Source organism: Excalfactoria chinensis, chromosome 18 (assembly GCF_039878825.1).
Source record: "Excalfactoria chinensis isolate bCotChi1 chromosome 18, bCotChi1.hap2, whole genome shotgun sequence".
NCBI classification, from domain to species: Eukaryota; Metazoa; Chordata; class Aves; order Galliformes; family Phasianidae; genus Excalfactoria; species Excalfactoria chinensis.
The window spans coordinates 3,399,381-3,411,892 of NC_092842.1; the positions used below are offsets into that span (position 1 = coordinate 3,399,381).

Sequence of the window (12,512 nt, forward strand, 5' to 3'; positions counted from 1 at the left end):
TGTCTCCAAATATTTCTACCCAAGCATTCCAAAGAAAGCCAACAGAATGAACACCTTTCTTTGTAATACCTCCTCTTATTCTATCAGCCCTCAGGAAAATAATGACACTACAGTCAGGGGAAAAAAAGCTTTGGACTTATGAGTCCACATTTTACGCCTGTGATTTGTATATACGTTATCAGAGATGCTGCCCCTAGTCCTTCCATATGAAAAATAGGACTGATACTTTCCAGCCTCCCATAAATGATTTTCTAGCATACAAGTTTATGCCATAAAATTCCGTTCATTAATTTCAATAGATATATACTTCTACATCCTTCAAAGAAGGCGGTGCAGGCGCACAACTGCAAAATAAATTACAACTACACTCTCAAATTCTTATTTTTACACATAAAGTGTCACACAAACAGAAGGGCTTGAATAAACGTGTCAGTCAGTTTCCCAGGGAAATGTTTGTAGCTTGGTGGGACATTCCATTTTCTTCTACCTATCACCTGAGAAAACCTCTGAGTGATATAAGGTCATCCTGCCTCATAGGATATCTGACTTTGCTCAAGAGAGGATATTTCACTGCAGAGTTGTGGGCCTGAGTTGTGGTAAAAGATCCATAGCATCACTACTGCGGACAGTACGAGCTTTCCTGCACTGAGAAATATAGTATTCTTTAAGACATCTCTTAACTAAATGCTTTAGTTGTTTTACCGTATGTTAGTAAAATTTATCATTTAGTGCAACACAGTTGTATGTGAAGAAAATCTATCTCCATTTGCCTTCCTATATTATTTGGTAGTGCTGTTCAGAAGAAGGAAACTGAAGCAGTGACAACTGTACTCACTTGGATGGTGACGTGGCTCTCAGTTTGTTTTGAAGACAATACACTTCTTCAGGACGCATATCTGCAACCTGCTCTTTTTTGAGGTCTGTCTCATTAGCTGCGAGTATTTCCTTAAGGTTTTGTGCTGGCCACAAGGTTTGTGCTTTTGAAGACTGTGAATTCCTATTTTCTGTGCGAATCTCGTAGTCCACCAGCTGATGTAAACCAGAAAATTGTTTGATTTCTTGCACAGCCGTATCTTGTACAAAACGTCCTTCCCCAGGCAAAGCTGCGTCACTTAGAACTGCATTGGAAATACCACTCAATAAAAGCTGGTCAGAGGTCTGCAAATGAAATACGAACATTTTGTACTTTTCAAGTTCAGACTGCATTTTCTTAATTCTTTGTTTCAGTTCTTCTGTATCATCTACGACTTCACAGTCATCGAGTGCATCTGTGCTTGTTACACTCAATTTGAGAGAACGAAGACACTTGGAACCCGAATGTGCTGTGGCTGAGTCAATGTCCTCATGTTCCATTGAATAAAGCTCTTCATTTATTTCTTTTAATGAATGCTGGATATTCACATCGCTAATGTCATGATGATTTTCCATTTCTGAAAAACAGGAGGCTTGCATGTGAATATTAATATTTATTTATCTAACATTCTGTTCTTAACAGCACTAGAACGAATTCATTTACTTCTGTAATGACTGAATAAAAATGCAGAATAATTACAAACTGCACCACTCTTGTTTTGGCCCTTTCACCTCTTTCTGTGATTTGCCCATTAATTCAACTTGTACATCAAATCCTGCAAACTCCTTATCAGCTGTCAAATAACCAATACTCAAAATAAATCCCTTTTTTTTTTTCCCCAAAGATTGAAAATTACTTTTTTGGTCCGTTCGCTTCTGAATCAGAGACACTGACGAAGCCCAGTTCTCTCCAGCCAAAGGGATGATAACTTCAGACATAAGGCAATGAGGTTTAAAAGCTGACTGTGTGACCTTACATGTGTCTTCCTAAAACTTCTCATTATATATTCTTTTTCTTCTCACTTCAAAATCTATATGAAACCGACTGGAAAAGCTGGCGGAATTTTAAGAAGACTATCAGCAAAATAGTAATATTTGTCTTTAATAACTTCTTTCTTAAAACATGTTCTAAACAAAATTCATTAAAACGTTCACTGCTAAAGGTTTTACCAGCACTTATTTGGCATGCGCAGCACATCTCTTGGTTGACTTTGCCACTCTAAGTAATGAAATCAACGCAGACTCAGAGCAATAAAAGCCATATATATTGCTACATATGCTCTCTGTTAATAGTTCTCTGTGTGTTGAGGGCTGTAAGTATCAAAGAAAATGGTATTTTCTGGTTACCAATAAATTAAAGTCTCCCCTTCTATTAGTTCAGCAAAAGACCTTAGCTACTTAGAAACTCCCTTCTGGGAGTCATTCATTGATCTTGAGTAAGCCTGAAGAGTTTCAAATCCCCTTTCATTCCATACAGAATGAATGTGAATGCCCAAACTCTGACTCAGAGCAGTATGTTTGAGGGGATGGCTGTATGTGAAGTCTCGAGTCAAGCACAAGGACAGGATAATAAGAACAAACTAACCTAAAAACAGAGGGGGGGAAAAAAGGAAGGTAGATTACTGGAATATCAACGTATTTGAAATTAAGGGTGGATGATATTCTCTGCAGCACACAGATTGCTGAACACCATTTACATCATTCCAGAGGCAAAAGAATCACAGGACAGAAAAGCTCCTGAGAAAGCAAAGCATTCATGTATGAATTCAAGATCACACGGTGAATAAGAGATGTGACATTCAGTTCATAGGCTTCTCTTCCTCCTCCTCTACCTAAAAGGCACAATCCTTTGACTTTGTAGCTTATTTCTGCTGAAGGAAATGCAAAAAGGTTGAGGACTGAGGTACCAGATGAACCCACTCTGTAACCTTGATCTGGGGATTGTTTCTCATTAGAAGATGGGCTATAGCTTTTAATGAAACACTGTCCATTAAGAACTAAGATACCCTACATATGTATGGGTGCCCATTCACACAGAGAACAATCCTGCAGACTGACGGGCTTCGAGGACTCATGAATAAAAATAATGATGTGATCACAACTGGCCATACCCTCAGCATCTTGTGAACAACAGGTTAACTACATTATTCAAGCCCCCACAGTAAATGACTGATATACAGTAATAAGCCTATTTACATTTTCATTAAATGACTCCATTAGGTTTCAACCTAGTTGAATGCCTTCAAATAATTCTGATAAGCAAAATCGTATCATTCAACTGTTTCATTCCAATAGTTCTTAACTAGATGCAGAAGCATAAACATGTAAAAAGATATATGTTTAATACAGAACAGTGTTCAGAAGCAAGGACATCAGCAGCAGAGATCAGGGTTATGCACACAACTCATTGTTTTTACTGACATCCAGTTTATAAATTCCTGTGACCCTTCCAAAAACATAACCCTTAAAAGACTAACTTGGATTGTTAAGAGAAATTCAACCATACAAGCAAAGTAAGCAAGATTTAGAGCTCACAAATAATGACAAAGGAGACAGTTACCTGCAGCAAATTATAATATTGCAAAACTTAGCAGAATCTAGAGTGTCATTTTTTTTTTCTTATCCCATATAAATGCTCTACCTTGACAGTTCTGCTGATTTCTGTACATCACACATCCCTTCTTGCTCCCTGTACCACATTCGATATCCAGCGGTTCAACCTGGACCCCAATGCTGTCTGCTTTGCTGAACGAGTCACCTGGAGAGCAACAGAGTGGGGAAACAGAAGGGAGTAAGTGAATGGAAAAACCCACACCCACAAACCTCAACCTGATTACCTCACAGTTCAGAACTGGAAAATCACAAAAAGAACAACTGAAAACCTCATACAAATATTATTGGTGGCATGCAACAGTTTTTCACATTTTTTAAAGCACTTGACGGAACTACAAGAATAATTAATGAACAATGTGCAAAGCATCCTAACAGTGAATAAAGACAAAGACTTGCAAGTCCCATTTGTAATATAACTGCTAATCAATTTTTAGTGCATTTTCAATTGTTTTGTGTTAAACCCTGAGGAAAGGCTAAGGAGTTTGTCTGCTGCTCCTCTGCAACCTTCCATTGCATCCAGACTCAGAATCACTGTCTGTAGTACCACCATTATCCACTACAGGATAAAGAAACCAGAATGGAAAGGAAATCTCAGGACTGCAGCGTTCATTTCAGGACCAGCCCAAAAGCACTTTCCCCTCTCAGAATTCTCCACGGAATTTGCACCAATCAAAATTAAATGCTAGTCTTATCAACTTCGACATTAACAATTAAGTCCTGCTATATCCGTCCCATCCTACAATGTTACCCTTAACAACAAAGCCTCTGCATCTTCTGCTTCTGATGGTGGTTTACTTGGAGCTTGATTTAATCTTACATTTATGTTTCCTCTGTCCCCCACCTGTCCTTTACATCTCTACCCAGTTTCTAACTGCTAAATGCATTTTTCCTTTACCACTCCAAATCTTTATATAGCACCCATTGTTCTCTGCCTTGCAAATTTGTCATACTTTGCTGATGCAGACACTTTGTCAACAAGTGAGTTTAAATTAACCCAGCCACGCTGGAAACTGACAAGGCTGACTTGACTGATCAGTGGAATACTGTAAAAACATATTTACACAGCATAAACGAATGCAGTGTTTTTATACTCTCCTGTCTCTGCTACAGTTTTCATTAAACTTGGAAGCCCATGCAGGAAATTTCTCATTGACCTGAACACTGACATATGAGTGTGCACATGTGGGCACCGTGCAGAAGTGTCATTAATTATGCACTTCATGCCATGCATGCAATGTACTTTCTATTCCATACAAAGCTGTTTTACATTCTAGCAGCAAAAATTCAACTAAACGAAAACAAACAGTGGTGCTTCTCAAGACCCACATATGTATAACTCACCACTCAGTAAGATCTTAAGTTTAAGCAGCATTTGATGTGTTTAAAGTGACCTGTTTTCACTTTCTACAAGGGAAGAATCCAAGCAGCACTGCAATGCCTGTTCTTTAAATGCAATTGCTTATTTACCTCTTGCTAATGTGCTCTCCTGTTCAGGCTCCTCTTGCAGGTCTTCAGTTCCAGACTCGTGCAATAGCAGCTCTCCATTTGCTTGTGGCTGAAGTTGCTTGGTTTGAACCTCACATGCCTTCAGACCTTTGTAAGGCACTCCGGTGTGATGCCAGAGTTCTGAATCTGACCCGTGCACAGAGGAGCTCACAGGCCAGTTTCCTACTGGTCTGGATGATCGTAGCAGAACAGGCAGCCGGGATTTCCTCAGCAGGTGAGCAGCATCAGTCTGAAAAAGGCATTGAATAAAATGGCAGCTTTCAGCTGGTAGGAAACAGTCAAGTAAAGGAAGTATAAACAAGCATTCCGGGAAGAAAAAGCTTTTCTAGCAGTATCAAGTCAGCTGTCACATGAAATTGTTTTGAAAATGAGACTGCAATACCCTCATGACACAGAAAACAAATATTCAGTGAGAACGAAAAGGCCCTGAGTGAGTGCTGCCAATGCATCCACAGCCACTCCATGAATGGCCTCCAGTCTATGAAGCAAGACAGCAAATTCACCACCACCTAAACAAAGGATTTGGGTCAGTAGGTCATTAACCTCGAATTTTTGTGTGCCCTAGGAATATAGTTTATTACTCAAACTCTCAAACTGACTTCTCTGGCTGTTGCTACCCCACTTGTATCACATGTGACTGCCAAGTAATTGTTTCCCTCAAGTCCTTTATATATATATATATATTTGGAGGTCCTATCTAGTTTTTCCTAAATTCTTGAACCAGTTTTCCTTTCCTTCCTCCATCTCCTCCATCCCAGCCCTTTCTTACCTTTGAGCAAATGAACAGAGCTTTGCATCAGCTGCAGAAGAAATGTGTTCTGCCAGAGAGAAATTACTGATCAACAGTTTCATCACCCACACGCTCTATGCATTGCCCCTGCAGGACTCCCATCACCTACTGCAACTGACATTCCATCACTGGTGCTGGGAGGAGAAACTCAGTTTCTCAGTGGAGATCACAGCATGTCAGCTGCTCACCTTGCAAAGACTCCACATAAAATAAATGCATCCTTGGTGAAGCCACAGAGCATAAGATAGCATTATCTCCAGAAGGATAAAAACATGCTACATGTTGATGTTACAAAATTCTCTATTAGAAGCACATAAAATCAACAACAAGATTCTTCTTTGCCTCCCTTGCAAGACCTTCAGGGAGTTCTCACCTTTGCCTCTACACCAACTATAGAAACAATATGCAGAAACAGTTTGGTAGACATTACTTTGCCAACCTTATGTTTGGGAGCACAGTGTACCTGCCTTCAAAAGGCCTGAAAATATCAGTGACACAAGAAAATTAAGCCCGTGTACAAAGCAGATTCTGTGCTCTTAATTCCCAAAACGAATATGAAGAACTGACCTCTCAGTTTTTAAACTTTCAGACATCCCTAAGAGCCAGACGCAATGGTAAGATGTTCATAAAAGCACAGAAGGAAGATTGAGTTTGTTGAAATCCAGATGTTACACAAGCCTTCAGTTTCTAGATCTCATTTGCTACTTACACTTAATAAACCAGTGCTTCAGAGCACTCTGGTTCTGCACTTTATGAGCATGTATACTGAAATACAGGACAGCACAGAGTCAGGTCACTACACTATAATCTCTGTCTCTACCCAACAGCTATAAGATTTACTGGTACCTAGTCCCAGTGAGGATTGAAATTCCATTATTTAATGTTGTAAGGCACGCTGAAGTGCATGATGAAAAGCTTCCAACATTAAGAACAATTATCTTACATGTATTTCGTGTGCGTCTCTTCTGCTAATTTTAAAAATTACACAAAAGCAAAATCTAATATTAGAAGTGAAACGTACTTCTTTCTTCTGTACATCTATTCCCCAGGCACTAAAAAGAGAATCTTAAACAAACTTACTTCATTTGTTCTCCTCGAAAAAAAGCCTCTTTCATGCTGCTCGCTCTTCTTACACGCCTTTTCCTGCTGAAGTTCCCCTTCTGCATTTAATCTTGAATATTTTGTTCTTCCTTCCGAGGCTCCTTTATTGCTTTCAAATTTGAATCTCATGACATTACCCTCTAAAGTCATTGTTTGTGTAGCTGCATCTTTCAGTTCCGCTTTCAGCAACTCAATATCCTTATTAATCTGTGGCACCGTATCTGCGTGAAGCTTCTCTTTCCCATCAAAAGTTGATTTTAATTCTGCTTGCTGCTTTAACAATTTATTGGCCTGCTTGAAATGTTTGAGTTCAGCTCTTAGTTGAATAATCATCTGCCTAAGATCTTTTTCATTCTTCTTCTCTATGTCTTCACTTGAACATTCTTGCTCAGTTGTGTTCAGATGATCTAACAGTTCATTTACAGTTTTCATTTGTTCTTGTCTGCTATACTCAGGAAGGAGGAAAGGAAAGGCATGAATTTTGATTTTTATTTAAGCAAACAGGAACGCCTTCTAAGAAACACTTTTGCAGTGTCTTGACATACTCGAAATTCCCAGGAGACTCTATTTTACGCACTAATGAATTACTCACTAATGAACAGAGGTTTTGAAACATTTCCACAGCGTGAATTGTAACACAAATTATCTCATCAACACTTCCCTTCTATTCATGACCATGCATGCTCTACCAGCCCCGTCCTCATCCATGAACCGTTGGTAAACCTCTAGTAACTAAATCAATTGTTTACATAGCAGCAATAGAAGCAACATGAATGCATTTTCAAAAGAGTTTACTTTCTGATTTAAATACTTGAAAAATAAACCACCCACTGAAACTCAGGAGACTCTCGAGGTTGATTTTTTTTTCCTGAAATGGGTCCCTTTGTGTATTTCTAATGCAACACAGAAGATGGAAATGGAGAAAGCAGCCAATAGCTTGCAGAAATAGCTCGCTACAGACCACCACACTGCCTCACAGACAGCCAGTGCCCATTGACAACAGTTCTGAAAACATTTTAAATGAAACTGAAGCCAAATAAGAGGCACTTAAGGCATAAGCAAGTCTTCAGATCCTACAGACGATATCATGTGTGCAATAAAGAACAGTTTGTGCCACTAAACATATAAACTAGCATTTTAAACAACTGTATTTATATAGTTAGCATTTGAAGTGCTACAGACTAACTAGGCTCTTTATGTCTCTGTCTGGCGTATAATGTCATTAGTGAGAATTAAGTTACCCAAAGTACAGGCTCATCACCAGCCAGTCTGGTCATTTATATCCGAATACAGAAAAAATTACACACTAGAGAGCTAAAGATGACTGTGTTGGAATCACTCATTAGCAGACTTTTAAGTAAAGTTAACAAATAAAACAATGTTATCTGTTCAACCTCTACAAGTAATAACCCCCTCATTTATCACTGACTGGTGCTCTGACAGCTAAGATCATTGGAGCTGTTGGAGAGTTTTGAACAGCAATGTAAAAACACAGAACTGTTTGAGTCAAGTCAGCTGCAGTGCATGCTGAACATAGAACAGGGTTTGACTTGTGTAACTCCACAGGATATTCTGCTACCAGCACTGCTGAGCTCTCAGTATATGGAAGGTCATTCCCATTACTCTCTGGAAAGCACAACACTGATGGGCAAGGGAAGAAAAAGTCATGCAATACTGTATATAGTTATAACAACGTGGAAAGAACAAAGAAAGAAAAATGAGAGTGATCGCTAGCAAAGCTGTAATTGAGTTTTCAACCAGAAGATTAAGTGGTTTAAACATAAAATGGGAGGGAAAAACCTAATGAGGGTGTGTGCTTTTTCTGTACAACTTGTTTGGTATTGTCCAGTTCCTAAAGAAATGAGCATTTCAGCTTGGAATTGATTGCATTGTAGTATAACACACACACACAGAGATAGAAACACGGTGGTCATGAAGGGTACCAGTAATGTCCAATCAAAATTAACCCTCTAGTCATTGTAACTCAATTTCCACTATCCATAATTTCTCACTCATATCCCTTCTACAGTAATATGGATTCAACCCCTTCAACACCCCACCATTTGCTGCCCTGTGATTTCAGCTATTTTAATATCATTAAAAACAAAACAAAACAAAATAGAAAGCAGTAGCATGTATTACCATATAAGCCTTCTAGCACTTCTAGTCCCCACTCTGAAAACATTCCTCTCTACAGTAAAGCTCCATGTATCAATAACTTTGGGGAGGCTTTTTTCCTCTTGTAATGGTTTTTTCATAAGGATTTCTACTGATAGTATGTTTCCTAATTACTTAATTGCATGATAGACTAAAATGGCTCTGAAGGCGCCTTGCCAATCTCTCAGGTAAATTAGACAGCGCCATTATCTAAATTCACTTTAGCAAAATTACTTTATTCTCTTCTCAAATAGAAATACTGTCAAAAGCAGTGCATCTCTCTCATACTTACGTAGATTCAAGTACAGATGTTCTATTTTCTCTTAAAAGAAATGTGAGCAAGTTCATCTCTTCTGTTTCATGTTCACTCATCCCTATTCTGCCAAAGTGTTTGCCGGTTGTATCATGTTCAAACTGAGGCTTATTTGGATTCCTGTAACGTCTACCTTTGCAGAAACTCTCTGAATAGCCTGATGGAGTTATCTGTTAAAAAATTGCAAATATTTTCTTATTAGATAGGTATGCAATGTTCTATTAGATTAAGGACTGTAATCTTTCTGTAATCGGGTTTTCTAATTCCTGATGCCCTTTATCTACATTAAGAAGCATCCACAGACATTTCACTGACCATTTATTAATTGAAAAACAAATGAACATCTATTTCACATGATTAATTCATAGAGATCAGTTGTTTAGTAGTAAGTAGACTTCCCTGATGGTATTTATTTTTGAATAGGTATGAAATTGCTGGAATGCTGCCTGCACATTACTGCTAGCTTTTTAGATTTAGTTTACCTTTATATCATTTGTCTTTACCATGTTCTGTCCTGGGACCTCCCTGCTCTGATGGCAAGGACAGGATCTAACAAACTATTTACAAGCAGCCAACTTCTTCCAAGTTACAGTTTCTATATGGGTCCTCACCATTAACTCAGCATTCCTTTAAGTCAAAGGGAGTCTTTTGTATCAACTATATGAGTGTACACACCTGATTCATTTCATGCAGTTTTATGGGTAGGCATCACCAGTGAGATACTAAAATGTTTAAGAGGCAGGAGACTCTTTACAATACATTTACCTGCTTATCCATCTCAGAAGGACAATCCATGGATTCATGAAGGCATATCTAGTCAACAGAGAAATTACAGACAACAGAATGTCACTATTCTTCAACTCAACCCCTCAATATGTGTCACTGAGTCATATTTTAGCACGTCACCATTTTCAAACTACTAGAAACGTTCAGCTAATTACACTTTATGATCTCCCGAGGTTCCTTTTTACTTGATTTATCTTAAGATACCGTGATTCTTTGGAATGACCAGAGGACAGCAGATTCCAAAAGCCTGTCTCAAGTACACAAATGTCTCTACCAAGTTACCATGACATCAAGTATTCCAACCCAGAAGGACCTCAAATATTTTTCATCAATGATGGCAGCAGACAAACCTCACATAACTTGAACTACAGAGTCTTTAAGGAGAAACACAGTGCATCCAGTGCAGAGTCCTACCTGACTTTCCCTCTCATAAAACTGACTGTTCTGCATCTTGCTGTCATTGTCACCATCTTCAGTCTGCTTCTCCCGCTCTTCTGTTATTTCAAGAAACTACACAAAGTATGGAATGATGTGAAAATGAGGCACAAAAAAAATACCGTGATATGAAACATGCATAAATAAGTCAGTGACATGTCTTAAAAGAAAACAAAAAAAGCCTGTAATACAAAGTAACAAACACTGAATTAGATTTCTTCAACAAGATCAAAGAAAATTAAGATAAAAACCAGGAATTATTCATATTACAGTGAAACCTTGCTTTATATCTTACTTCATTTTTATTTAACCCTCTCCCCTCAGATATTACAATAACAAACGAACACCATTTAGCCTCTCCCAACAAAAGACCCCTATCCTCAATCATGTTCTCACTGTGCCTATTTCATTTTCTCCACTGCAAGAATTCACTTCTACTTGCTGCACCATCAGGGCTTTCCTCCAGCACCCAAAAAGCAGAGACTTTACAAAGAAAACAGTATTGTGGCAGTATTTTAGGAACACACTGGAACAAAGGTTCCCAAACTGGGGCAGACCTGAGCCAGAAAGCAGCTCCACCCCTACCCAGCTGGGAAGAATGAGCAGCAGAGCACCAGAAGAGAAGCACAGCACAGAGCCTCTGAATCACTGCAGATAACACCCAAACAGCTCCATTTAAAGAACACCGAACTAGAACTGCAACTAGACTGGACATTTATATCATTTTGTTTATAGCAATTTTTTTCAATCCAATAGAAAAAATGATAATCATTTAAGATCTTTGCTGCTAGAACCTCATTAAAAATAAGGAACATGAGCGATGGTGAATACCCACAATGCTGTGCCTAGGATGTCTAAACCTCAGGCAGGATACAGCACTGGCACTGCAGATTCAGACTTGCATTCGATTCCATTTTTTACCCTTAAAGCACTATGCCATTAACACAGCACTGCTGTGTATAACAGCCACGTGGAGCTAAAGAAAAATTAACTTAAGACAAGATGAAGCAGAATCCTGAGCGCAGTCATAGAAAAAGCAGTAAACTGAGATTACGGGTACAGAGACTCAATTGACACATTGAAAGGAAAGAAACTGGAGCCTGGTGGTTGTGGATGTGATATTTATAGTTCTGATGGATACGAAGTGCGGAGCTGAAACTTGGGACATGAAAAGCAAAACCCACTTCCCCAGTATCACATGCTGTAGTAAAGCCTTGGCTCTCAGCACATCCATCCAACTGCAAACAGGACTCTGCAGAGAGTGTTATTTTTGCTTCCTATGAACAGTGGGAATTGAAGCCACGTGTGGGTTTGTTGTCTTTATTTTTAATTGAGCACAAAAGGTGCACAGAAATGTATATGGAAAACGAGAAAAGCTTTTTCTTAATCTTCCGATCTCTAGCAGTATAATCAGCTCTAATGGCTTTAAGTAACTGGATGGTGCAGTCTATTAATATATTTGCCTTTTACTATTAGAAATCTATATTCAAAATTAACTTCTGAGTCACGCTTCAATTATCTTGGTATTTTCACTTAAAACTTGGTTTTCCAGGACAACACAAAGTAAAGGCAATCTGAAAACCAGAGTAAGAGAAACAGAACTGCGGCAAGACAGCAAGAACATGCATTTAAATAGATGGCTTTTCATTGCAATCATAGGAAATGAAAAAGTTCAATCATATTCACTGTCATAAAACAATGCTAAATTTTAATCTTCCATATAGTTTGATGACCTGAATCTACACATCTGTGTATTAAACTCATTAGCACATATAACTTATCCACCTGATGTAACTATCTCTACAGACTTGCTATTTTCTAGCATATGAGTTTCCCAGGCCAGTACTGGGCTAAATAAGTTGTGCAGCTCAGAACGGAATTCTTATGTCAGACCAACAGGTTACAGCACATCATAACAAGGAATCGCTGCAGTTTAAGCCTGGTCCTACATCTGAAATG

General features: G+C 38.6%; 1 protein-coding gene across 1 annotated transcript in view; it reads right to left on the minus strand.

Moving 5' to 3' along the window:
- CDK5RAP2 (CDK5 regulatory subunit associated protein 2) overlaps window positions 1–12,512 on the minus strand; it is a 66,893-nt gene that overhangs the window by 20,887 nt on the left and 33,494 nt on the right. The window contains exons 19-25 of the mRNA XM_072352889.1: window positions 10,533–10,628; window positions 10,098–10,145; window positions 9,312–9,502; window positions 6,842–7,307; window positions 4,933–5,200; window positions 3,494–3,610; window positions 836–1,430 (exon numbers count right to left, since the gene is read on the minus strand). Coding sequence (XP_072208990.1) covers window positions 836–1,430; window positions 3,494–3,610; window positions 4,933–5,200; window positions 6,842–7,307; window positions 9,312–9,502; window positions 10,098–10,145; window positions 10,533–10,628 — 1,781 coding nt within the window. The remainder of the gene's footprint in view (window positions 1–835; window positions 1,431–3,493; window positions 3,611–4,932; window positions 5,201–6,841; window positions 7,308–9,311; window positions 9,503–10,097; window positions 10,146–10,532; window positions 10,629–12,512) is intronic.